This window comes from Pinus tabuliformis, chromosome 1_1 (assembly GCF_031772625.1).
Source record: "Pinus tabuliformis cultivar Carrire ecotype Pingquan chromosome 1_1, CPIR1, whole genome shotgun sequence".
Taxonomy (NCBI): Eukaryota; Viridiplantae; Streptophyta; class Pinopsida; order Pinales; family Pinaceae; genus Pinus; species Pinus tabuliformis.
The window spans coordinates 439908025-439933675 of NC_142297.1; the positions used below are offsets into that span (position 1 = coordinate 439908025).

The 25651-nt window shown below is 35.8% G+C and overlaps 1 protein-coding gene across 1 annotated transcript; it reads right to left on the minus strand.

Moving 5' to 3' along the window:
• Nucleotides 1–2278: 2278 nt before the first annotated feature.
• LOC149213620 (uncharacterized) lies at nucleotides 2279–25511 on the minus strand. Its single transcript, XM_089389092.1, has 4 exons — nucleotides 25461–25511; nucleotides 23538–25424; nucleotides 23157–23238; nucleotides 2279–2347 (listed from the first exon to the last, which is right to left on the minus strand). Exons 1-2 carry the CDS (start codon nucleotides 25509–25511, stop codon nucleotides 23637–23639), a joined length of 1839 nt encoding a protein of 612 aa, XP_089245218.1. The 3' UTR covers nucleotides 2279–2347; nucleotides 23157–23238; nucleotides 23538–23636.
• Nucleotides 25512–25651: the final 140 nt, after the last annotated feature.

A 25651-nucleotide genomic window follows, 5' to 3' on the forward strand; every position in this document is an offset into this window, starting at 1 on the left:
CTTTCATAACTATGTGAACTCGAACCTGACCAAATACATAGGAAATTTTGAATTTTAAATACTTTTTTAGCACAATAACCACTGTGTCAGTGTCTTTTATGTTTCAGGGCAACACAAATTGAATTCTGCATATGTTAGTTGGGACATCGATGACTCCTCGAGTTAAACCTAGCTATGGTTTTTTTATGTCGATGGGTCATTTCCTTTATTTGCAAAAAGGGAAATCATAATGCCACTAGTATTTCTTCTAGTTTAGTAAGCTAAGTAAGCATTCTAGTGCCTTTATTTCATCTTATTTTGGCAGGAACTGCATATTTAGGAATTGTGTCATCTAAAAATGCTTTTTTGCAAAGCCTACAGATGAAGCAACCGTTATTTTTTACATTTTCAAATATAGGTTTTTCAATTTCATGGGAACAATCTAGTGGTTTTCTAATGTTCTTTGTGTCTTCTTTGGTTCACTTATTTCACTGTCAAAACATATATTCTAAAGAAAGTTTTTTCACATATTGAACAATGAAAGATAGGTGTATCATTTATATGTTCTCGATATTTTTGTTCAAACATTGATATTTGTGTTGAATTGTTTCTTAATATTTTTATTGATCTTGACTGACACAAATCTTCTAGTACTACTTGTTTCATTGTTGTGTTACATGCAAGGTTTATTTTACATCTTTTTTGAGTTTCTTCGAATAACGCCTTTAAGCAGATGGAAAGATAAGTTGTGCTATTGCTTGTTTAAGGAAGAAGATGGTTTGAATTTGTGTGAAATTAGTTGATCTATTGCTTCAAACTTGTTTACAGCATTGTGTTTCAAACACTGCATTGATTCAAAGTTGACATTATCCTTAGTGTTAATGTCAATTAGAACATGAGATGTTTTTTGTGGATTGATGCTCTAAATCTTCTAGCACTAGTTTATGTTTCATCGTTGTTGTGTTATAGGCAAGTTTGATTTTATGTATTTTCAACTTCCTTCGAATAATGTCTTTAACGAGACACAAAGATAAACTTTTTTTGTCCTTGTTTAAGCTACAAGATGCTTTAAACTAGGTTGCACCAAGATCAACTATTGCCTCACGTGCTTTGAATTTGGTTGCAGCAAGTTCACTTATTATTCGACTTTTAATTTTGCCTATTTGTTGTAAAGGGTTCATAGTAGACATGACCTATACTTGTTTCAAATTACAATATGTTCAAATCTCTAAGCATTGTTTTTGAATTACATATTTTCTTGAACATGAACATTATAATTGCAGACCAAATGAAAAGATGTATGTTTAGCATTTTTTCTAACCAAGCAAAGACAAATAGATCACCTTCAGTGTTTCCTTTGTTATAGGGTAATGCTAATTGTTTTATGTATTCCTGCAAAGTAGTTATTTTTTTGTACTTTTTTATACAACGAAAGTATGTATGCTCTGTGATGCATCTAATTGTCAATGGGTCATTTTGAACAACTTCATTTCAAAATGTTTGTGCAATGATAAGTCGAAGGCATGGCACGCTATATTCATTATCTAGAAGATAAAAAATTGTTTCAAATGCACTCTCACCATATATGCTATTGAACATGGGCACCTTATCGAGGTTGGTCATGGCCCTAAATGTTCGATGTTCAAATATGGATAAGCTAATTTGTTCATATGCAATGTTAGTTTGCTGCCAGAAGGCAGAATCCATGATAGGGTCATTTTTGCAAAGGAATGGCTCAAAGTAGCCATTTATAGGATCCCCATCATGAAATAGTATATCATAAGTATTTGTTGCAATTATTGAATTAAAGTGCAAATACATTTTCATTTTTGTTTACGACCAAATTCTAATCGGAATTTTCAACCAATTTGATAACCAATGTATACAAAAACTATCTCCCCATAGTCCTCGAGATTCTAGAGGTATATCAATTGAAGTTGATCAAGACATTTTTGCTAAACACAAATCACGATTACTGATGTTGTGCATTTCTGTTAATGACTCTTCATGGAGCTCATTTTGATAAAACATAATTGTTTCCTTGTCCTTTTCTGTTAAACATTTTAAAAAATACTCTACTATTCCTTTTCTTAATTCTATTGATGTATATGTACAATGTAGTAAAAGTTGTAAACTATCAAACAAATTGTCTCCAATCACATATGAGAAATTGTTTACTCGAAACAAGTTATTCTTTTCTAAGACAAATGCCAATTTCTATTTTTGAGATGATGTACACATGGTGATGCTTATGCTTATTATGTCAATGCAACTGTACATGCTAGCATGTATATTGTGTACCTATTAAATTGCAAGTGCCAATGTCTACTAACCTATTCCAGTGAAACTTCAACAAGTGTCAAGTGCGCTGTTTTAGTAGAAAGACATGCAAAACCCAAAAATATAATGTATTAGTATATAAATATAAGGATCAATGTTATATTTATGATCTACATATTTATATTCCTTTCATTGCATCTGTATAAATTTTACATATGTTGGTTACATGCTAGACATGAATGGTTCTTATTTTAATATAGTAAAGGTCATATGCAAAAAAATATATACACATACTAAATATGAACTAATCATGAATTTGGATCTCATCTAACTCCACTAACTTTTAATCAGAGAATATACTGTAACAGAGTGCGGGATTTATTTTGCAACAGATTGCACATATGCAACGCTGTGAGATATTTGTTTCTATATTTTTAATATTCTTAGAAAATTATTATTACCACTCTGAATCCATTGTTTTTCCTAAATTTGGGTGAAGCTTTTTTCCAACCTTTTGGACACCCACACCCACATTTCATAGGTTCCATAAACTTGTGCAAGCCCACATACAAAACATATATTGAACTGCTGCAAAATGTGTTCCCAAATGTGGTCACGAGGAAACCCGAAATGATAAAGAATCGAGAATTGGACACTTTCTTATAATAGGTTTGTTGTACTACTACAATGTGCAGTTTAGTTGTATAAAATTCTTGATTTTATAGTGAAGGTAGGGAGGTGTAGAACAATAGAAAGAGTTCAAGTTGTTAGGGCCAGGTTATGATCTTCATATGAGATTTTTACTTATCTAAGAATCATGAAGAGGATCCTACACTACAAGAATATGACTCTATCCATTCATCAAATAAGAGAAAGAATCGAAAAGTAAACTCTTGTTTATCACAGGTTTGTTGTACTTCTAGAGTGTGTAGTTTGACTGTATAAAATTCTTGATTTTATAGTGAAGATAAGGAGGTGTAGAATGTGTGCAATTTCGCTGTATAAAATTCTTGTTTTTATAGTGAATATAGGGAGGTGTAGAACAATCTAAAGAGTTCATGTTGTTAGGGCCAGGTTATGATCTTCATATGAGTATTTTACTTATCTAAGAATCCTGAAGAGGATCCCACACTACAAGAATATGACTCTAACCATTCATCAGATAGGAGAAAGCGCTTTCTGCACGTTATGAATCTTTATGAGAACCAATGTGAATGCACCGTTTCTTAAAAATGTAATTGCGCACCAAATGATACATATTCAAAATATCATAGTTTAGATAGTGCTAAAGACCAATGCCAACAATTGTATTGGTCATGGAAAGCTCACCAAGCAGACCAAAAGGGATAGATGTTTTTCTAATATGTCTATGATGGATTCTTTCAACCATCGGTTTTATTATTCTAGAAAAGTTTAATGAAAGTAAACATTTTCTTTAAGCGGGTTAGTTTAAGATGTCTGTGATGGGTCCTTCCATCAATTGGGTTACTATTCTTCAAACTTTAACATAAGAAATTGATGTTTTTAGATAAGCAATGTGCCTATAATGAGTTCTATTGATTTTTTTACTTTCAAGCTTTTTATCTCAAAAAACCATTATGTCTAGTGGTTATCACACAATTAAAGGGAGAATCAATCTGCTTGAAAGGATAAACCTACATTAGATATAGAGTGTTGGGACACAGGTGTAAAAAGATGGCAGTGATCAGTCGTAAATTCTTGCTTGTTTGATTTATATTGCTTTGCATGTTTTCTTTTTCCCTACTCTTGCTTTGCACTAGAAGTGAAAAGGATTGAACTTGAAGAGAGCAAAAAAACTAGATTTATAGGATCATGATAAACAACTTTGGGGGCAGCGTTTTATAATCAACAATTTTCCCATATTGTAGGAAACATGGAAAGTCTCAAAAGTAGAGATTTGCATTCCACCTCGTATCTTCAAAGGCTAAGTTTTCAAGCACACAATTTCGCTAGGGTCTAGGGAAAAGACAATGAATTTCAGTGAAAACTGAAGAGACCTCCAATTTTCATAGCACCGACGAAGTTGAAGGGATCAAACATAAAAGATGCTCCCATAAAAACATGGAAAACATCCCAAAAATAGCAGTGATATTATTAATCATTAATAAAAAATTCACAGAATGCAACATTCAATTCCACCATTTGAAATTAAATGGAAAAAACAAAACAAAAAAATTCATTGTAGGGAGATGTATTTGGCTTGGAGCAGCAAGAAAATCAACATATGGTGCAGGCAGTCACATGCTACAAGTTTGTAGGTTAGTTGGGTCATTGGTTTAAATCAAGTATAAGCATAGATTGGACAGAGCGTTGTGTGCATTAAGTTGGGTCATTGGTTTAAATCAAGTATAAGCATAGATTGGACAGAGCGTTGTGTGCATGCATTAAGAAAGCACTTGGAGACGAAGATGTTTAGCTGCAAACACCACACCTCGTTAGCTATGCATATGTTTTGTTCCAAGAAGGAGTTCCTTAAGCGTACAAATATGATTTATTGCAGCTACATCACTTTATTGGAGAGGATGCCTAAAGTGCATGAACCATACAAGTCACCAGTCTCCTACTGTATTAACAAGCGTAGCTTGGGCCATATTGATTGTTTCTGGAGGATCCACAGAACCTCGATCAGAATACTACAATTGTTATTGTAAACAGGGCCATGCCTATCATGCTTTCACATCTGATTATACAATGATGAAAACTCATTGTCTATAAAGCTAGCTACTCTTCCTTTGCACTAGAGGTGACAAGGATTGAACTTAGAGAGAGCAAACGAACTAGATTTATAGGATCATGATAAACAAATTTGGGGGCATCACTTTATATTGAACAATTTGTCCATATTGTAGGAAACATGGAAAGTGTCAAAAGTAAATATTTTCATTTCCACCTCATATGTTCAAAGGCTAAGTTTTCAAGAACACAATTTCACTAGGGTCTAGGGAAGAGGAAATGAATTTCAGTGAAAATTGAAGAGACCCCCCAATTCACAGAGCTCTAACTGCAATAAGAAAGAGAGGATCCTATGTGTTTGGAGGCAGAAAATTTTCAAGGTGTCCAAAATGTGGGGATCCTTCCGATACATTTTACCAATGCCCCCAACTCAAACATCCCAAAACAAAAAAGAAATATTTTTACTTATCTAAGAATCCTGAAGAGGACTCCACACTACAAGGATATGACTGTAGCCCATCATTAGATAGGAGAAAGCACTTTTTGTGGGTTATGAATCTTTATGAGAACCAATGTGAATGCACCGTTTCTGAAAACTACAATTGTTGAACAAATTATACATATTCAAAAGATTAGAGTTTAGATAGTGCCAAGGGCCAATGCAAACCATTGTATTGATCATGGAAAGCTCACCAAGCAGTCCAACAGAGACACTAGCATGCAGGATGTACTTGTTTTATGGCAGAGACTAAGGGATCGCCCTAAACCTTATTTAATAATAAGGCCATACAAAAATGGAAGATGGATAACCAAAGAATCAGATGGTTTAGATGTTCAATAAACTATACTTTGGAAGAGGAAAAGATAAAGAAAAATGGCAAGAGGATAAATTTGATTCTGATTCATCTAGTTCAAATATCCTTAGCAATGTAACAGGAACCATCGATTTTTCTGAGTACTCACTACTATTAATCTGTTCACTTGCCAAAAGAGCTTAGTCAAAACTCTGCGAGTCAAACTCGCGTTGAGCAAGTTTGACTCGTTGACCAAGTTTGACTCGTGAGTTTGCCGATTTGCCGACTTTCCCAATTTCTGGTTCCACTGACTCAGCGAGCAGGGATTTAGTTTTAGGTTTTCACTTTAGTATCTTAAAGGTTGGTTTAACGTTGAAAAGCAGCCACTGTCCATCAACTGTCTGGTGTCCAGTGCCCCGATTTGTCACAGAGTCGACCAACCGTTGTCCATCAACTGTTTGATGTCTACTGTCCCGATTTGCCACACAGTCGACCAGCCGTTGTCCATCAAGACGATTCCAGGGACTAAGACAACTCCAGCCATTGTTCACCAGGACGACTCGAGTCGTTGTTCACACTACATAGTTCATCACAGTTTTGTATCGTTGTTTAAGGTCGATGTCACCTTCAGTTTTAAACTTTTATATATAATGTTGCTAGTGGTTCATCAGTTGGAAATATTCGAACCGATTAATTCGAGTATTGTGTTTAAATTTTAAAATTTAATTCAAGATGTTATATATTTGTTCAATCCCAAGCTCCAGGGGATGGACTCTATCTGGGGTTTCGTTCTAAGCTCACTAAAAAATCACAAACGATTTATGTCATAGTGATAGTGTTGGTTTTTCCAACACTTCTCCTTACTGAAAAATCAATGTACTCCATTCCCATCATTTCTCTTAGCTTCTGGTACTTGTATTTGCCAATAGGTTTGGTGAAAATTAAAATAAGAGCTTTGTTCTACCGTCTACTATCTGACAAATTTGTATTTTACTACTCTCTTCATGTAATCATCTAAAATCATGAAAAAGTACTTTCCATATGTAGACTGCCACAAAATACACCATCCTTGGCCAATTGTAATGCACTTCAATTATTACACCACAAGAGTTATTGATGAATCCTTTACCACACCAATGTCTGCTAGAATTCATCTTAGCCATACTGCTTCACATGCAGCGGTTAGAAGTATATGGTTCAGGACCAATAGATAGACTCTGTTTGGGCCTTTTGTTGGTTTTACTTTGTGGGTTTTCCTAATTACTTTAAACCTTTAAACCAAGATCTACTCCTTTGTAAGAAATTGAAATTAATGCACAGCGGAACTTACTTTCCATCTTCAAATGCTCCTGGTCTTTGGTTGAGTTGTTGGCTCTTGAATCCTTCCAAGAACTTGCAATCCTTTTCTCTGGCTATCCTAAATGACAGAGTATCTAGTCTTCAATGGAGCAGACAATTTTTCTGAGTGATTGCAAGCCTTGGAGACTCAACCCTTTTATAGCAGTGCAAAACCCCAATCCTAGGGCAACCTAAAATTTAGCTGAAGCAAGTCTGTCAAGAAATCTGAAATTTCCGATTTCATCAGATTTTGAAATCGGGAACTTTCCAGAAAAACTGAATTAGTTTCTGATTTCCTTATTCAGCTCAAGTTTAAAACTGCTATTACTTTAATCAACTATAATCGGTCCATTAACAATTATAATTGTTTAATTTTATTCTATATGTATTTGTATCCAAATCCTTATTTAAATACGTATAATGCCATGACTTAATTAATCACATTATTTGGCATATTTTAATCACTACATAAATGTAATCTTGCTGACAGTATTTGACATCATAATCATGATGCACGTATGTCCAACTTAATTATTGCAATTAGACGTCTCTAAATCCAACAATCTCCCACATGGACAAGTGCAACCTTTTGATTATATGTCCTTAACTTTATTGCATGCAACTTTTCTGTCTTTACTTATCGTATTTCTTAAACAATTCCGTCCATTAATTATGCTAACAAAGGACTTAAGCGGCATTTGTCACATTTATTCGCAACTGAACTGACATAAATCACGCTGCTAACATAACTGAATGACATGAATCTGATTTGGACATATAGTTTAGAAATTACACGCAAGTGTGATTAGACGTGCCTATTTCTAATTGAGTCACCTTTACTTTACTGTATGAGGCCAAAAACTTAAACTTTAAAGAAAGAAATAATGAAACTGAAACTGAATGCAACTTGTATATATCATCAAAATTGTTTACAATTGCATTACATAGAACATCAAAAAGAACTTAAAACATATTCAGACTCCCACATTTTTCTAATTATCCTAAACAGATATTACACCCATACAAGCAACATGTTGGTGAAACTTCTTGGGTGGTAATCCTTTAGTAAGAGGATCCGCAATCATGGAGTCTGTACCTATGTGTTTTATACATAATTCATTATTCTGCACTCTCTCTTTTACAACCAAAAACTTAATGTCAATGTACTTCGACTTTGACGAACTTCAGTTTTTCGTTGCGTATAACACTGCTGAATTGTTGTCACATAATAATTTGAGTGGTTTCTGAATAGAATCCACAATTTTCAGACTTGTGACGAAGTTCTTCAGCCATACGCCATGATTAGATGCTTCAAAACATGCAACAAATTCAGCTGCCATAGTGGAGGAGGCTACCAATGACTGTTTAGCGCTCTTCCATGACACGGCACCACCTGCCATCATAAAGATGTATCCTGATGTTGACTTCATGCTGTCAAAACATCCTCCAAAATCAGAATCGGTGTATCCAATGACCTTGAGCTGTTCCGATCTCCGATACGTGAGCATATAGTCCCTTGTTCTCTTTAGGTATCTCAATACTCGCTTGGCTGCCTTCCAGTGTTCCATACCTGGGTTACTCAAATATCTCCCTAGCATTCCTGTAATGAACGCAATATCCGGATGCGTGCATACTTGTGCATACATGATGCTACCCATGGCTGAGGCATAGGGAATATCTTTCATGAGGTTTTTATCTAAGTCAGTTTGGGGACATTGTTTCAGACTAAACTTATCTCCTTTTGATATAGGGGTATCTCCTGGTTTGCTATTTTGCATGCCAAATCTTGTTAGAATCTTATCGATATAGTTCCTCTGGGATAACCTCATAATACCTTGAGATCTATCTCTAAGTATTTCAATCCCTAGAACAAATGATGCATCACCAAGATCTTTCATTTCAAAGTTCTTAAATAAAAAATTCTTAGTTTGATGCAACATGTCCTTATCGTTACTGGCAAGCAATATGTCATCTACATATAAAACCAAGAAAATAAATTTACTCCCACAGAACTTAAGGTATATACATTCATCTACTATGTTAGACTCAAAACCAAATGAGCTAATAACTTGGTGAAACTTATAATACCATTGTCGAGATGCTTGTTTTAGCCCATTGATAGATTTCTTAAGTCTGCAAACCATAGACCCTGCATCACCTGATACAAAGTTTTCTGGCTGCTTCATATAGATCGTTTCATCAATGTCACCATTGAGAAACGCCGTCTTTACATCCATCTGATGAAGTTCTAAATCATAATGTGCTACAAGCGCCAATATAATCCTTAAAGAGTCTTTCGATGAAACTGGAGAGAAAGTCGCTTTATAATCAATGCCTTCTTTCTGTGTGAAACCTTTCGCAACAAGACGTGCCTTGTATTTTTCAAAATTGCCTTTAGAATCCCGCTTAGTCTTAAATATCCATTTGCAACCAACGGGTTTCTTGTCTTTAGGCAACGGAACGATATCCCAAACGTCATTGTCATACATAGATTTCATCTCTTCATTCATGGCATTAATCCACATTTGAGAGTTAGAGCTTTCCACAGCTTGTTTGATATTAACAGGATCATTTTCAAACATGCCAATGTCAAACTCATGTTCTTGAAGATATGCATAATCCTTTGATTGTGTAGATCTTTTCTCTCTAGTAGATCTCCTAATTGGCACAGGCTCTAGATTTTCTTGAGGTTCATTTACAACTTGATCTTCAACAGGAGGAAGAACATCATTACCAACTTCTGACTCTCCCACAGGCCCTAGGCCATCAACATTTGTCATGTCAATGTGAGGGTTTGGGTTGGGTTCAGGTCCATTTGTGTTCTCTATTCCATGTTGAGTTTCTAACTGAGTTGTTTGGGATGATGAAGTTTGCACATTGTCAAAAGATGTATTTCTAAACACAATCGGAATTTGAACAAAACTAGGACTTTGGTCCATAGTCTCATTCGCATTCGTCTCTTCTTCTTCAAAAATACTATCTTTTGTCATATCTCCCCCCACAAACTCATTATCTTCAAAGAAATTTGCACTTCCTGACTCGAAAACTGTATGTTCTATTGGATTATAGAATTTGAACCCCCTAGATCGTTCAGAATAGCCTATAAAGTAACAACTAACGGTTCTTTCGTCCAGTTTCTTTTTGCTTGGCTTATAAGGCCTAGCTTCACATGGACATCCCCAAACTCTCAAATGATTCAAGCTAGGCTTGCGCCCAACCCATAACTCGTAAGGGGTCTTGTTAGCTACTTTAGTAGGCACTCTATTAAGTATGTATGCTGCAGTCTTTAAGGCTTCTCCCCACAAATTCTCAGGTAGAGTTGTACGAGCAATCATACTTCTCACCATGTCTTTAAGGGTGCGATTTCGTCGCTCAGCAACACCATTCATTGCAGGCGAACCTGGCAACGTATACTGAGGCACAATTCCGCATTCCTCTAAGTATTTTGCAAAGGGACCTTGACGCTGTTCTCCTGATCCATCATAACGACCGTAGTATTCACCACCACGATCAGAACGAATGGACTTTATACGTTTGTTAAGTTGTAACTCAACTTCCGTTTTGAACTTTATGAATACGTCTAATGCTTCCGCCTTTTCTTTTATTAAGTAAATATGACCATATCTTGAATAATCATCTATGAATGTGATAAAGTAACGGTCACCATTTCTTGTAGCCTTTGGAAAAGGACCACAGATATCCGTATGAATTAATTCTAAGACATCATTACACCTTTTTGCATCATGCTTACGTTTATTAGTTTGTTTTCCCTTTATACAATTTACACAATCACTTAAGTTTGTAAAATCTAAAGGTTGGAGAATTTCGTTAGACACAAGACGTTCTATCCTTTTCATAGAGATATGTCCTAATCGTTTGTGCCATAATGTTGCAGATTTCTCGCAAGTTAATTTACGTTTTTTATTATCTATATGCAGTGCCTCTGAATGTGAAGTGTCTATATCTAGAAAATAAAGATTATCATAGGAAGACAGGATACCAGAAGCAAGAAGCTTAGAATCTTGACACAAACTGAAATTTCCATTACCAAATGAACATACATAACCAATTTTGTCCAAATAAGATACAGAAATTAGGTTCCTTCTGAAAGATGGAACCACTAAAGCATCAAAACTTAAATAAAATCCTGTCTTACATAATAATCTAAATTTTCCTATGCTTTCCACTTCTACTTTGTTGCCATTTCCTACGTAAACGTAGCGCTCTGCCTCACTTGGCTTGCGATGGCTTAGGCAACCCTGCATCGACATACTGATGTTAGTCGTTGCACCTGAATCTATCCACCAAGTATATCTAGATACAGAACTTAAATTAACTTCAGAACAAACTAAAGCAAGAGACATACCTTTCTTTGCCAACCATGCATGATAGTTGGTGCAGAATTTCTTTGTATGTCCTGGCGCTTTGCAGAAAAAACAGTTCCTTTCTTCTGCTTTCGCAGAAGTATCTTCCTTCTTGTTTTTCTGCGCGGCATTGTTTGCAGCTACCTTGGTAGGTCCCTTTTCCTTGGCAGTAAACTTGCGCTTCTTGCCTTTACCTTTAGGATTAGATGTTACTACATGAGCACTTTCTCCCTTAGTCATTTTCTGTCTCTCTTCCTCCTGCACCAACTGAGCCTCAAACTCAGGTAGTGTCCACATCTCTCTTTGACAATTATAAGTCATCTTGAATTGACCAAAGTTAGACGGGAGAGACAGGAAAATGAACTCAATGAGAACCTCATCAGAGATGTCATAATTATGCCCTTTCAAGGTATGTTGCAGTCTTGTCATCTCAATAACATGCTCTCTAACCCCTTCTTTTCCCTTGTATTTTATTGTTGCCAACTTCACAAAGAGTGTACTAACTTCAGTCTTTTTACTCTTTGTGAATTTTTCTTCAAGGGCCTTAAGGTATGCAACAGCGCCTGTCTCTGTATCAGGTATGATGCCTCGAAAGGTCTCATGGATCGTTTGCTTCATCACCATTATGCACATGCGATCTGAATGCTCCCATCTAGCAATATCAGCCTTCTCTTGAGGAGTTACCTCACTCTCTTTATTAGGCTTGGGGCGATCAAATCTCAGTGCTGTGTCCAATTGCATGATCCCTAAGACTAATTTCAGCTTTTCCTCCCACTGTTTGAAATTGTTCCCCATGAGGGGCTTAATCTGACTTAGACTTGACATTATGTTTGGATCTGAAAAATTCAAGAACAAGGAAATAATTTAGATACGATGTGTCACGATTTGATCCTTAATCATAATTCTAAAATCTATCTAAAGGCATGTGTAAAACTATTTGCTCCATTAAAGCTTTAGCCAAAAAACACCATTCAGTAATGAAACACCTTTGGGTGCAATCATTACCTTCAGGCAACCCTTATGCACCAAACAACTTAGCAGGCGCCAACCCTCCTTTGGGAAAGCTAACACCCACATCCCTTGCCAGCACGTTACTTCAATTTGTCATGAGTCATCCTTGCAATCGTCTTACAGAGAGCGGTTCGTTTGCGAACATCAATGCTTGACTCATGCGAAAACAACACATGTATACCAAACACCGTCTTTAGTTAGATTCCAAAATTATGTCTAAAACCTAATCTAGGACGTACCTATAGAATCTACTCGTCCTATATAGAATACAGTATCTCATAACTCTTTTAAATTTAATATGTCAACTATATTCATCAAAATAATTATTAGGTTTTAGTAAAACTTTAGCAGTTTCTACAATGATTACCTTTTAGAAATGCTTCAATAATTTATTTAGAGAACACTAAATAATTTATTTAGAGAATACTAAATAATTTTATGGTTGCCATGATTAGCATCATTGTGATCAAATCCGAATTTAGTATTATATCAATAATTAACGTTAATACAAATTTTACGCCATAATTAGCATTATTGTGATAAAATCCGAATTTGGTATTATATCAGTAATTAACGTTAATACAAATTTTTTATGCCATAACTTTGAAGATCAAGGTTAACTCCATACACATAGCAGACCAAAACTAAGAACCAAAAGTTAACCCGTTATCCAGGTTAACATTGAATCCATGAGAGATGGAGATCGAATCCTATAAAGAAAAAAAAAACTTCAAAAATGATTTGTAAATGAAAACCTCTTTTTCACTTAACGAAATTGACACATTAACATGGTTAACCTCAAGTCCATGAGAGATGAGAGATCGAATCCCTTAAAGTAAACATCTTTAAAATGATTTGAACTGAAAACCCTTTTTCTTTTTACACGGTTAAAATTTACAATTCTAAAGATTTGATTTTGATTACATTGCTTGATAAATCTGGATTTTGATAGCTCCAAACTTGGTAAAGTCTGGGCTTTAACCGATCCAAGGTGAGTTAAACAGATCCAAAGTTTATATATCAAACTGTACTCTGTAAATATCCAGGGTTTAGTAAATCCTAACAAGATAAATCCGGAGTTTAATAAATCCTGGATTACAGAGGATCACATCAAGGTCAAGAATTTCTCCATACTTGAATTCCAAGATTGGAATTGATTTGTCAAAAAAGAAAATAACCAAAAAGAGTACAGACTGCATCAAACTCTGGGGTTACAGAGAATCGCATCAAGTTCAAAAATTTCTCCATGCTCGAATTCCTCATCTTATAATTGATTTCTGAAACCATGAAATAACCAAAAGAGTACAGACTACATCGAACTCCAGGGTTACTGTGCATCAAACTCTAAGCTAACAGAGAATCACATCAAGTTCAAAATTTTCTCCGTTCTCGAATTGAGGAAAAAAAAGAAATTTTAAGGATCGAAAAAAATGACGGGAGAGACAGTTCTTACATAAGGGTGCTCCGATACCAATTGTTGGTTTTACTTTGTGGGTTTTCCTAATTACTTTAAACCTTTAAACCAAGATCTACTCCTTTGTAAGAAATTGAAATTAATGCACAGCGGAACTTACTTTCCATCTTCAAATGCTCCTGGTCTTTGCTTGAGTTGTTGGCTCTTGAATCCTTCCAAGAACTTGCAATCCTTTTCTCTGGCTATCCTAAATGACAGAGTATCTAGTCTTCAATGGAGCAGACAATTTTTCTGAGTGATTGCAAGCCTTGGAGACTCAACCCTTTTATAGCAGTGCAAAACCCCAATCCTAGGGCAACCTAAAATTTAGCTGAAGCAAGTCTGTCAAGAAATCTGAAATTTCAGATTTCATCAGATTTTGAAATCGGGAACTTTCCAGAAAAACTGAATTAGTTTCTGATTTCCTTATTCAGCTCAAGTTTAAAACTGCTATTACTTTAATCAACTATAATCGGTCCATTAACAATTATAATTGTTTAATTTTATTCTATATGTATTTGTATCCAAATCCTATTTAAATACGTATAATGCCATGACTTAATTAATCACATTATTTGGCATATTTTAATCACTACATAAATGTAATCTTGCTGACAGTATTTGACATCATAATCATGATGCACGTATGTCCAACTTAATTATTGCAATTAGACGTCTCTAAATCCAACACCTTTTTGTTTTAAACTTCTAAGCTCATTGAAAAGCACAAGTGGATTATGTGATTGGGGATAGGAAAAAAATAGACGTGTGAAAAAGGCTATGTGATTCTACAATGTTCAGTGATACCACACAACATATCATGATAAAGTTGCAGCTCTCTCATTAGAATTTATTAATGGCTTGAGAATACAACCAATTTTTTAATTTTTAATTTTTATTGTTTTTTATAGGAGCCAAATTAAACAGAAGGCACGACTCCAAATCTTATCAAAAGCCACAATTTAAACACAAGTCCAAAACAACAACAATGCCAAGGGAGAAGGACTTTGCTTGGGCTTATTATGACAAGATTCCCGGAGACCCCAAGCTCCTTTGTAAATTTTGCAAAGTGAAATGTAGTGGAGGCATTTATAGATTCAAGTACCACCTTGCACAGATACCTGACCACGATATATGTCTCTGCAACAAGGTTGAAGAAAATGTCAAACCTTGGCCATTGATATGTTGAGTCAGCATAATGCCAAGAAAGCAAAGAAGTAAAAAGAAATAGGAATTCTTGGAGTTGACGATTTTTCTTCCACTACCCCCTTTTCATTTCCCTATGTTGAATCCTCAATGTTGTTTCCAAGTTTCCCACACATGCCTCCAAATCCAACTCAAACTCAAGGCCAACTGAATCCTCCTACATTCAACACTAGTGGTGGAAACATAAACACCTTTTTTGCTCCCCGCACAAAACCCGGTTCCTAACCTACCTTGGATGTCACTGGTTGGAAAAAAACATCCAGAGTCACGCAAGGAAGGCCATTGCTAACTATTGATACTATTTTGACATTCCTTTCTAATGTTCTAAAAGTCCTTATTGGCAAGCTATGATTGATGAAGTTGTTGTTGCAGATCTAGGGTTCAAAGCCCCTTCATCAGAGAGCCTTAGGACATATTTGTTATTAGAGAGTGTTGAAGATGTCATGCTTGTGCTATCTAAGTTTTTTTCATCATGGGTAGAAACAGGGCGCACCATCATGAGTGATGGATGGACAGAAAAGAGGAATAGAACTTTAATAAATTTCCTTGTATCTTGTCTAGTAGGAACAATGTTTCTCAAATCAATGGATGCCTCAGACAAGGTTAAGACTGCCCAACTTATTTGTGAAATGATGGATGAAGTCATTCAAGAAGTGGGAGAAGAACATGTACAAATTGTCACCGACAATGCAAGTAATTATATGGTTGCTGGTAAAAGTTTTGAGATTAGGTGCCCCACTATTTTTTGGACCTCTTGTGTTGACCATTTCATAGATTTAATGCTTGAGGACATTGGTAAGATTCATTGGATACATGAGGTTGTGTAGAAGGAAAAATCCATAACCAAATACCTATAAAACTACACTATTATCCTAAACACCATGAGAAAATATACTGAAGGTGAGGAAATTGTTCGACCTGCAGTGACTAAATTTGCAACATGTTTTATATCTTTGCAATTTGTGGTTGAGAAAAAGATAAATATGAAGAGGATGTTCTTGGCACCTTAATGGATGGCATTTAAACATTCCAAGGCCCTTGAAGGCATTGAAATTGTTGCACTTGTGTTTGATGAAGGTTTCTGGAAAGATGTCGAAGAGATTATTATTGTGACAGAGTCCCTTGTTAGAGTTCTCAAGTACTTCAAGTCTTTTAACTTTTTTTATTTTTAAAATTTCATTTCAAGCTTCTATTTATTTTCAATGTTTAATATTTCTTTAAATTTAAAAACTTGAACTTTCAGGATGGTTGATAATGACAAACCCGCTATGGGTTACATTTATGAGGCAATGGATCTTGCAAAGGAGGCCATCAAAAGAAGATATGGGGATGAGGAGGCAAATTATATGGCTGTTTGGGACATTATTAATGCATGTTGGGATAAGAAATTGCATTCCCCCTTACATGTTGCTGGGTACTTCTTAAACCCACAGTATTTTTATGATAAGAGCAAATTTAATGAGGATGGGGAGGTTGGCAGAGGACATATGACATGCATGGAAAGGTGTTTCCCTGATCCAGAATTTCAAAGTCGTGTCTTTTCCTAACAACAATATTATAGGGTGTTAAATTATTTGCCTATACCAGTGCTATACAAGAAAGGTCTAAGATGTTGCCTGGTACCCTTTGAGGCTTGAAGGCTTCGTCAATTCATTAAATTTGTTTACACTTTATTTTGTATGTTAAATGTTTTATTAAATTTTGTTGTCTTTTTAAGTTTTTACTATTTTGTATTTAGTGTTTAGTGTTTAGTATTTACTATTTAGTACTTCTACTCACAAACCCTTGCCACTTGCAAGGTCTTTGGTGGCAAAAATTTGGTAGTGATAGGCCAGATTTGAAGAGATTTGCCATTTGAATCTTAAACCAAGCATGCAATGCTTCAGGTTGCGAGCATAACTGGAGCATGTTTGAGAAAATACATTCTTAGAAGCGCAACAGATTGACACAAAAGCACTTAAATGACCTTATATTTGTCCATTTCAATCTACGACTTTGCAAAAAGCAAATACTAGGTGAGAGCTTGAATTTGAAGGCTTCATAATCTAATTTGCACTATAAATTTTAAACTTTAAAGTTCAAAGTCAAACTTTAATTCACATTTTGATGTCTCATGATAATGACAGGTTTGGATCATTCACCAATCGAACTTGAAGAGATAGATCTGCAAACTACAAATGCAACGGATTGGGTCCAATTAGAGGAGGCTCCTCTTTTAAGCCTACAGGATTTGGAGAACTTTGAGAGTCAAGCAAGTGAAAGAGTGGGAGGAATGGCTTTTAGTTCTCAGTCTTAAGAGTCTTAGATGCTTAGTTACTAATTTTTTTTATGATTAGTATGCAGTTTTTTGTAAACTTTTAGAAGAAGATGCTTCTGGTTCTATGTAGTCACTAGTTAGGAGTCAGGACTCGGTACTTTGGATCATGTTTGGACTCATAACATATATGAGATACTTATTTATTCATGATATTTTGGACATCTATTGATATTATGCATTGTTTGGGCGTGGATTTATTGAATATCAATGAAATTTGTTTTTTTTTCAATATATGTCTATATTTTTATTTATTGAATTCACTATTTTTTGTCGAATTTTTCCCCATCTGATTAAAACTCTTTGCTCTTTTGATTCGTCGATTTATTGCCAATTCTGAGTCCGGTAACATTGATCCTTAGAAGAAAGCAATGGGCTTTTATCAACCAAGAACAACCATCAATTGAAATTAATGTTCTTCCTTTACTTGACGAGAAAAAAAAGGCTAGGGAAAAAAAAAAATTGATTTGGAAAGCCTTCATATTGCATACCAGCAATTGTGGAAAGAAGTCAAGATTTTACATCAACAAGTTAAAGAGTTACAAGTGGACACATTCAAAAGGATCTTGAATGGAATGCATTTGACCATGAAAGAAGAGTTCATATAAATCGTCTTTCATACAACACTGAAACTATGCCTCCCTTAGAAGTTCCTACAAACCCCATTGTAGACATGGGAAATATGAGGATGTTTGCAGTTCAACATCAGAAGGTTATAGTTAAGTATTACTGTATTAATCCATGATGAAAGGAAGATATTGAATGCACTCTTTTTATATGGGATCTGCATTTTTCTTCATGGGCATCAAACATGTTAGATCCCTTTATTAGAAAGCTTATAATGCCTTAGTTAAAACCATGGGTAACAAAAAGAGCCAAAATGAGTATTAGCTCTCAGTTGGAAGGGTATGTTTAGATAAATATTTTATTTGTTCTATCCTTCTGCTATCTTTTTCTCTCTCTTTTGATTATATCCTGAGAAGTGCATTGGATTAATATTTCTTGGACTACAACTCTACTTTATTTTGTTCATTGTATTGTTGCTTTTATTAACCATTGCAACAATGATTTCTAAAGCTTCCTCAACATATTTATCCCGTTCTTGCAGGGTTGTTTTTAATTTATCAATAGATGGAAGCAGTGAGCTAGAGACGAGCTCTCACCAATTGTAGTTTTTTCTTTCAGCCAGAGAGAACACATCCGGGGAGAATGAAATATTTTGGTGTTGTATAGTATGTGCTTTCAATATTTCTCCTTACCATGTGGGTCTTTTGTAGTTTAGATTGTTTGACTTATTGGTGGATGGTTTTAATTGAATTTTGAAATTATTTATTACGCTAATTGCAAAGAAATTAAAAATTTTAAATATTTTTCATGCCAGCTCTTTCTGTTGTTTCTGACCCAGATGTGGATCCAGCAGCAGTGGCTTCGAGTGATTCAGTTCCTTATGACCGTAAGCGTGACCCAGTTTCTGCTTTTCGTGATCGAGATAGAGGAGCATATCTACATGCATCCATCGATTATGTTTATTCTGTTCAAGCAGCAGGAGCAGTTGCTTAAGCTGTTGATGGAGCAAAAGTTTATATGGGTGATTATGGGCGGACTATATAGGCCGTGGCACCTTCCGTCTTTAGATCCGAACAATCTTTCTTCCAATCCTTCTTCCGATCAGTTGGTTATGCTGTTGATGGAGCAGTTGATTGAGCATCATTTGATAAAGTTTATAGATTTCAGCTATTATAATTTAGAGATTATGATGCAATAAATTTACAAATTGCAAAATTTATAATTTATTATGTATTATTGATTTAAAGCAAGTATAAGCATATATTTGATGTTGTCTTTAAAACACATTAGGCAATGACAAAAATGCATTGTCTATAAGTTCTTGTAACCTATACGAATGCAAAAAAAGAAGAGAATGAAAGGCTAAAGCTAGCTACTCTTGCTTTGCACTAGATGTGACAAGGATTGAACTTAGAGAGAGAAAACCAACTATATTTATAGGATCATGATAAACAAATTTGGGGGCAGCACTTTATATTCAAAAATTTGTCCATATTGCAGGACATGGAAAGTATCAAAAGTAGAGATTTGCATTTCCACCTCATATGTGCAAAGTCAAAGTTTTCAAGCACACAATTTTGCTAGGGTCTCGGGAAGAGGCAATTAATTTCAGTGAAAACTGAAGAGACCTCCAAATTCGCAGCGTCAATAAGGTTGAAGGGATGAAACATAAAATATGCTCCTGAAAAACATGGAAAACATCCCAAAAAATAGCAGTGATATTATTAATTATTAATAAAAAAATCACACAATGCAACATTCCATTCCACCATTTGAAATTAAATGGAAAATTTCATTTTAAGGAGATGTATTTGGCTTAGCTGTGATATTATTAATCATTAGTCAAAAAATCAAACAATGCAACATTCAATTCCACCATTTGAAATTAAATGGAAAATGTTTTTTTCATTTTAAGGAGATGTATTTGCCTTGGAGCACCAAGAAAATCAACTTGCGGTGCAGGTTGGTGCAGGCAGTCACATGCTACAAGTGTGCAAGTAGTTGGGTTATTGGTTTAAAGCAGGAATAAGCATATATTGCACAGAGTGTTGTGTGCATGCATTTAAAAAACAGTTGGAGACAAAGATGTCTAGCTACAAACACCACACCTCGTTAGCTATGGATAGGTCTCGTGCCAAGGAGTTCCTGGCCAGTCTACTACTGTACTATCAAGCACAACTTGGGCCATATTGATTTTTTCTGGAGGATCCATAGAACCTCGATCAGAATACCACAATTGGTATTGTAAATAGAGCCACGCCTATCATGCTTTCAAATCTCATTAGAAAATGACAAAAACGCATTGTCTATAAGTTTTTGTAACCTATAGAATGCAAGAAGAGAAGAGAATGAAAGGCCAAAGCTATAAGCAGAAGCAAAAAAAGCACGCACGTAGGTAAATACATGAGGTTTTGTTAACTGTTTGAAAATTGTTGCGATTTGGATTTTCTAATTAGGCTTTATGCTAAAAGAAAGAATGATGTTGTTTTGTAGAAAGATCAAAAATACCCTACAAACATGCTTTTCTTGTAGCTCATTTATCCCCTTTTGTCTGAAGAAGGTTATCAAGCACTCCAATAGAACATTGAAAAATACAGGAGGTTTATAAATAGGTGGATGAAGATTGTTGTGATGCAGGAAAGAAAAGGGTATGGTTTTTCAAAAATATCAATAACACCATAAAAATGTTCTTTTGAAACTTGCTTACAACTTCGATGTCGTAAACTCCTTTTGTGTTGTAGTAAGAAAAAGATATTGCAACCCTCCTCGAGATCAAGAACAACCTTTCTTTGTGCCCATTGAAACTCTTGAGATTGTTGTAGCAGAAGATCTTGAGATTGTTGTAGCAGAAGAGGAATGGGGTGATCAGAAGAAAGCATAGATGTGGGAATCCAGCGTTGATGATTTCCCGTAAATGGCCAACAGAATGGTGAAGGTATCGTCAACTTCTAAAGCGAAGATTGGGGCATTGGATATGACTTTATAGACCCACCTGACTGCAAAGAATTGGAAGACACCATCGAATTCACTGTTGGTGAGAATTGTGTTGATTTAGACGAGCAGCCACTCCTTGACACACAAATCGAATCTACCTTGCCAATGAACATGTTGCATCCAATGAATGGAAAGGGCTGTTTTCTCTTCTAATATCATATTTATCCGTAATAATAATAATAAATAGAGAATATTAGAGAACTAATTGGTATAGCTTACGAATATGCCAACAAGCATTGTGTTACTACAATGTACAGACAGATCTCTGATTACATATGGCATTTATCATTAAATTAATTCTTAATGTGTTTGGGTGAGTAATCAATTTGTCAATTTTTGAATTTGAACCTGAACTTTAATGGTGACAATTCCCAATTCACCTGCAAACCTAAATTCAAATTCAAAATCGCTATCTTGCATTTTGGGAAAGCTCGCTACTGGGAAAGCGCGAGACTACTGTGAAGCAAAACAGGAATCTGCATTCTTCACCGTGCCAGGATGACGGTTCAAAAATATTCTCCCTCGCCCGAGTAGCTATATAAGCCACGACTTGGAAGAACTATGGCCTGAATCCTAATAAAAACCATTAACCCGATATATGTCAGTACTTCCATGCTCATTAGCAGAGGAGAGGTACATGTTATTAAAATTAACCTTACATTACATTTACACCGAGTTCTTAAGATAGACACCTGGCCAAAAATAAAAATTATAATGCTTAGTGAAATTAAACGTCCAAAATTCTTGACCTAAGTTTTAATTATCGTCGATATTGCAACATGCCAACACATTTGCATGGATTGCAAGTGTCATTTAAAAATGGCGTTGGTCTTATTTTTACTCCTGGCAAAGTCGAGCATTTGTTCTTTGTTCTGCTCAGTCTTAACATAGCTCACTTAGCAGCCCAACTAGCACCAGAAATTCTCACCGATCTGGCACATACCGAATTGACTAGCTCCCTAGTTCGCCTATGGCTCTTCCTTAGTGCCAATGAATGTGAATTATTTTCTCCATCATCCCCAATATCCCTATGCTTCTGTAGAGTGTTCCACAACCTCTGAGTGACTTTCTCATCCTTAAATCGCTAGAGCAAGTGTACTTGGGGATTGCGTCGATGAGGATCCGTTGGAGGAGTTGTAGCAAGGTGAGTAAAAGATGATTGAGGAATAGCATATTGAAGTTCTTATGAACTTCATTAAGCCAAGATTCTTTGTTCAAACCCAAGAAACTCCGTTGAATAATGTTTGCGTAATTTATTGGTTAGTCTATAAATTGATCGTGGCATAGCATAGTACAAAAGTTTCAGTGACAATGTAGCCAAAAAGATTCAATTATGTGATTCTTCTATGAAGGGAAGTTGTAATAAGTAATGGATCACAAAACAATGAACAATTTTCAGGAAATCATCACAATTAATGCTGCGAAGTACTCAAGGAATTTGAAGTTAAGGTTCTGGTACAAGATTCAAGTTTCCTGTTATAATTATACCTTAGCCTCTTTCGTAAGTATAGTCAACAAGTGTTGTTTTTGTCTCTTTATTCTTGTAGGTTGGAATGGTATCCTCCCATCAATTAAGGTTGGTTGTTCCTCTTGAGGTGCAAAGAGAGGGCAAAAATATAGACGGTGATGAACTAGCAGTTATTGAAAAGCTCAAATCGGAGTCACAAAGGTAACTTTGATTCCTTGTGTACTGTATACATTCCAATTTAGTTCAATATTACTTATATTAAAGTTGGAAAGCTCTTGGCTATAAAACTTCTGTAATGAGCTTACAGTGAGTGTCACTGAAATTGAAATGCTCGCTTACAGCCAGTGTCACTGAAATTGAAATGCTCTGTTTTATTTCATATAGTTATGTACATTGAAGCATGCTCAGAAGAGTCACATAGTATTAGCACCAATAGTTGTGCTAGTTTGTCTGAATCTAGATGTTCACCAGCAACAACAAATTACAACATGAGGTAACTGTTTTCTTAATATGTTTTCAAAAACAGCCTAGTAATACAGATTGGTTACTAATATCCTAGTAACATATACTAATACTTGCAAAACTAATTTCTTACTGATATGCTTGAAGTAATTACTGATTACTGATAATATCTAAAAAAAGAAGTTCTGACGAAAAAAAAAAATTCTAACAAAGAATAGTGAAGCAGCGTAACCAGGGTTCAGAAGATTGTGGCCAAAGTCAGTGAAGCCACATGTACAGAAGAACCTGAGCATTAGTCCAGATTGACAACAATTCTGAAATTGAAATGCCTTAGGTTCCTAGGTTATAGACCTCTTCACCTCGAAAAAAAATGCCAAATAAGACCTCAAATTCGCTGATAGGTTAAGAATGAGAGCTTTCAATGTTCAATAGCCCCAGCAAAAAATGCATTAATAAAAGTTTGGTTAAGAAATCATTATTCTACGTAAGGCTCAGAGTTCAGTAATCCGTGCTGCCTATGGCAAGGACTAAAAAAGGATATAAAAATGATAATTCTAATAAAAGCATTTCTGCATTTCTGGTACATACATCATGACACCATGGAACCACATACCAATTAACCTCTAAAGCATACCGTCAACGACACAATGTGCAGCGAGCGAGCGGAGGTCAAAGACCAACACTGTAACTATGAAGTACTTTCATTGCAATCTCAGCCCCTGCTGCCCTTGCTCCATTCTTGCATCAGAAGATTAAATGCGGCGGCTTTCTTTACTTCTGCCCCACCGACGCGGAGTTTACTGCAATGCTGTATATTTAGCATCTTCAACGATTTCAAATATCCGAAACCCTCCAGTACTTCTAAGTTACAGCAGTGTTCCACGTTTAGCTCTTCAAGATCTGTCAACGGCGCCAAACCCCTTATGCTCTGCAGTTTCCCACACCCTCTGGCAACAAGCTTCCTCAACGAGGTCAAATGTTGGAGACTTGGAAGTTCTCGTAACTCGCAGCAGCCTTCCACGTCTAGCAGTCGAAGTTCTGTCAACTGCCCCAACCCCTCTATGCTCTGCAGTTTCCCACACCTGGTGGCATAAAGGTACCTCAACGACTTCAAATGTTTAATACCTGGAAGTTCTTCTAAATCCCAGCAGTCAACTACGTTTACTACTGTAAGATTTGACAGCTGCGCCAACCCCGCTATGCTTTTCAGCTTCACACAGCCCGAAGTGACCAACGTCTCCAAAGATACCAACCTTTCAAGACTTGGCAGCCACTGCAGTTTCCCACACCCACTGACATAAAGGTCCCGTAACGAGGTCAAATGTTCGAGACCTGGTAGTTCTTCTAACTCACAGCAGTCCTCCACCTCTAGCACTTCAAGTTTTGTCAACTGTGCCAAGCCCTCTGTGCTCTCCGGACAGTTAACGATACCCTCATCCGAACGTATCGACGTTTGGAGACCTGGCAGCTCCTCTCCTCTGTCAAACCCTAGGTTCTTCTGCCCTCTCATTTTCTTCAGTGCATAACATTTCTTCAACTTTAGCGACAGTAGTGTTGTTGGCAATGCTCCAACCTCCACCAGTCTTTCACATTGACGGATTTCGAGACGTTGAAGGTCAGGGCAAACGTCTTTGGGAAATGATACCTTTGATATTTTTATGTCAAACAGTTTCAATTCCTCGAGCAGAAGCATGCAACTGACAGTGGAATTATTTTTCTGAGGGACACGGGGCGGTAATGCTAAGTAATCTACACCTGCAGTCTTTATTTCCAACTTTTTCAACCGATTCAACCGTCTGATGGAACCGGGCAAACCCTTCAATTGGAAGCAATTTAATACCCTCAGATTCTGTAAGCTCTGTAGCTTACCAATGGAATTGGGCAAACATGTCAGACCCCTGCAATTTTCAAGGATCAATTGCTCTAAGTTTCTTAGGTTAGAGAGAGAATCTGGCAGCTTTTCCAACATTTCACTGTTACTCTCTAAATGCAGAACTCTTAGATTAATTAGATTTCCAATATCATCTGGTAGTTTTGTTAAGCTTGTGCCCAATAAAATTACTTCTCTCAATAACCTGTTATTTGCTACCTGAGGCAAATCTTCAATACTCAAACAATATGAGAGATATAAGCGTTCAAGTGTGCTTATCTTTCCAAAACATTCACGGGATATAGTCAACTGGCCACAATGTTGCAACGACAAATATTCAAGTCGCATCAAAGTCCCAAAGGAATTGGGAAGCAGCTTCAAATTGCAGCAACTGTGTAACTCAATATGTTGGAGGTTTTGCAACTTCCCAAAACAATCTGGCAGCGACTCTATAGAACAGCTCCTCAACTCTAGGTGCTTCAAGGACTGCAGATGACAGAATTCATTTGGGAAAGTTTTCAGCTCTCCATGTTCCAGAACAATCTTCTCCAAATACTTCAGCTTCTTTATGGAGTTTGGAATCTTTAAGAGAGGAGCATTTATATGCAACTCCCTCAAATCCACAGCTTCCTGCAATTTTCACATTTCCAAAGTGATGTTAACGACTTGTATGTCACGTGCAGCAATTGGATCAAATTCGAAAGGCAGGTCAAACATTATTCTTTTATTTAAAAATAAATAAATAAAAAATCGTCAAAGCAATGTATGCAGGTTTCAAATAGCTTTATTTTTTAATTACAACGGAAAAATAATATTAAATTATATATATTGAAAAACTGAAATATTACAATTTTAAG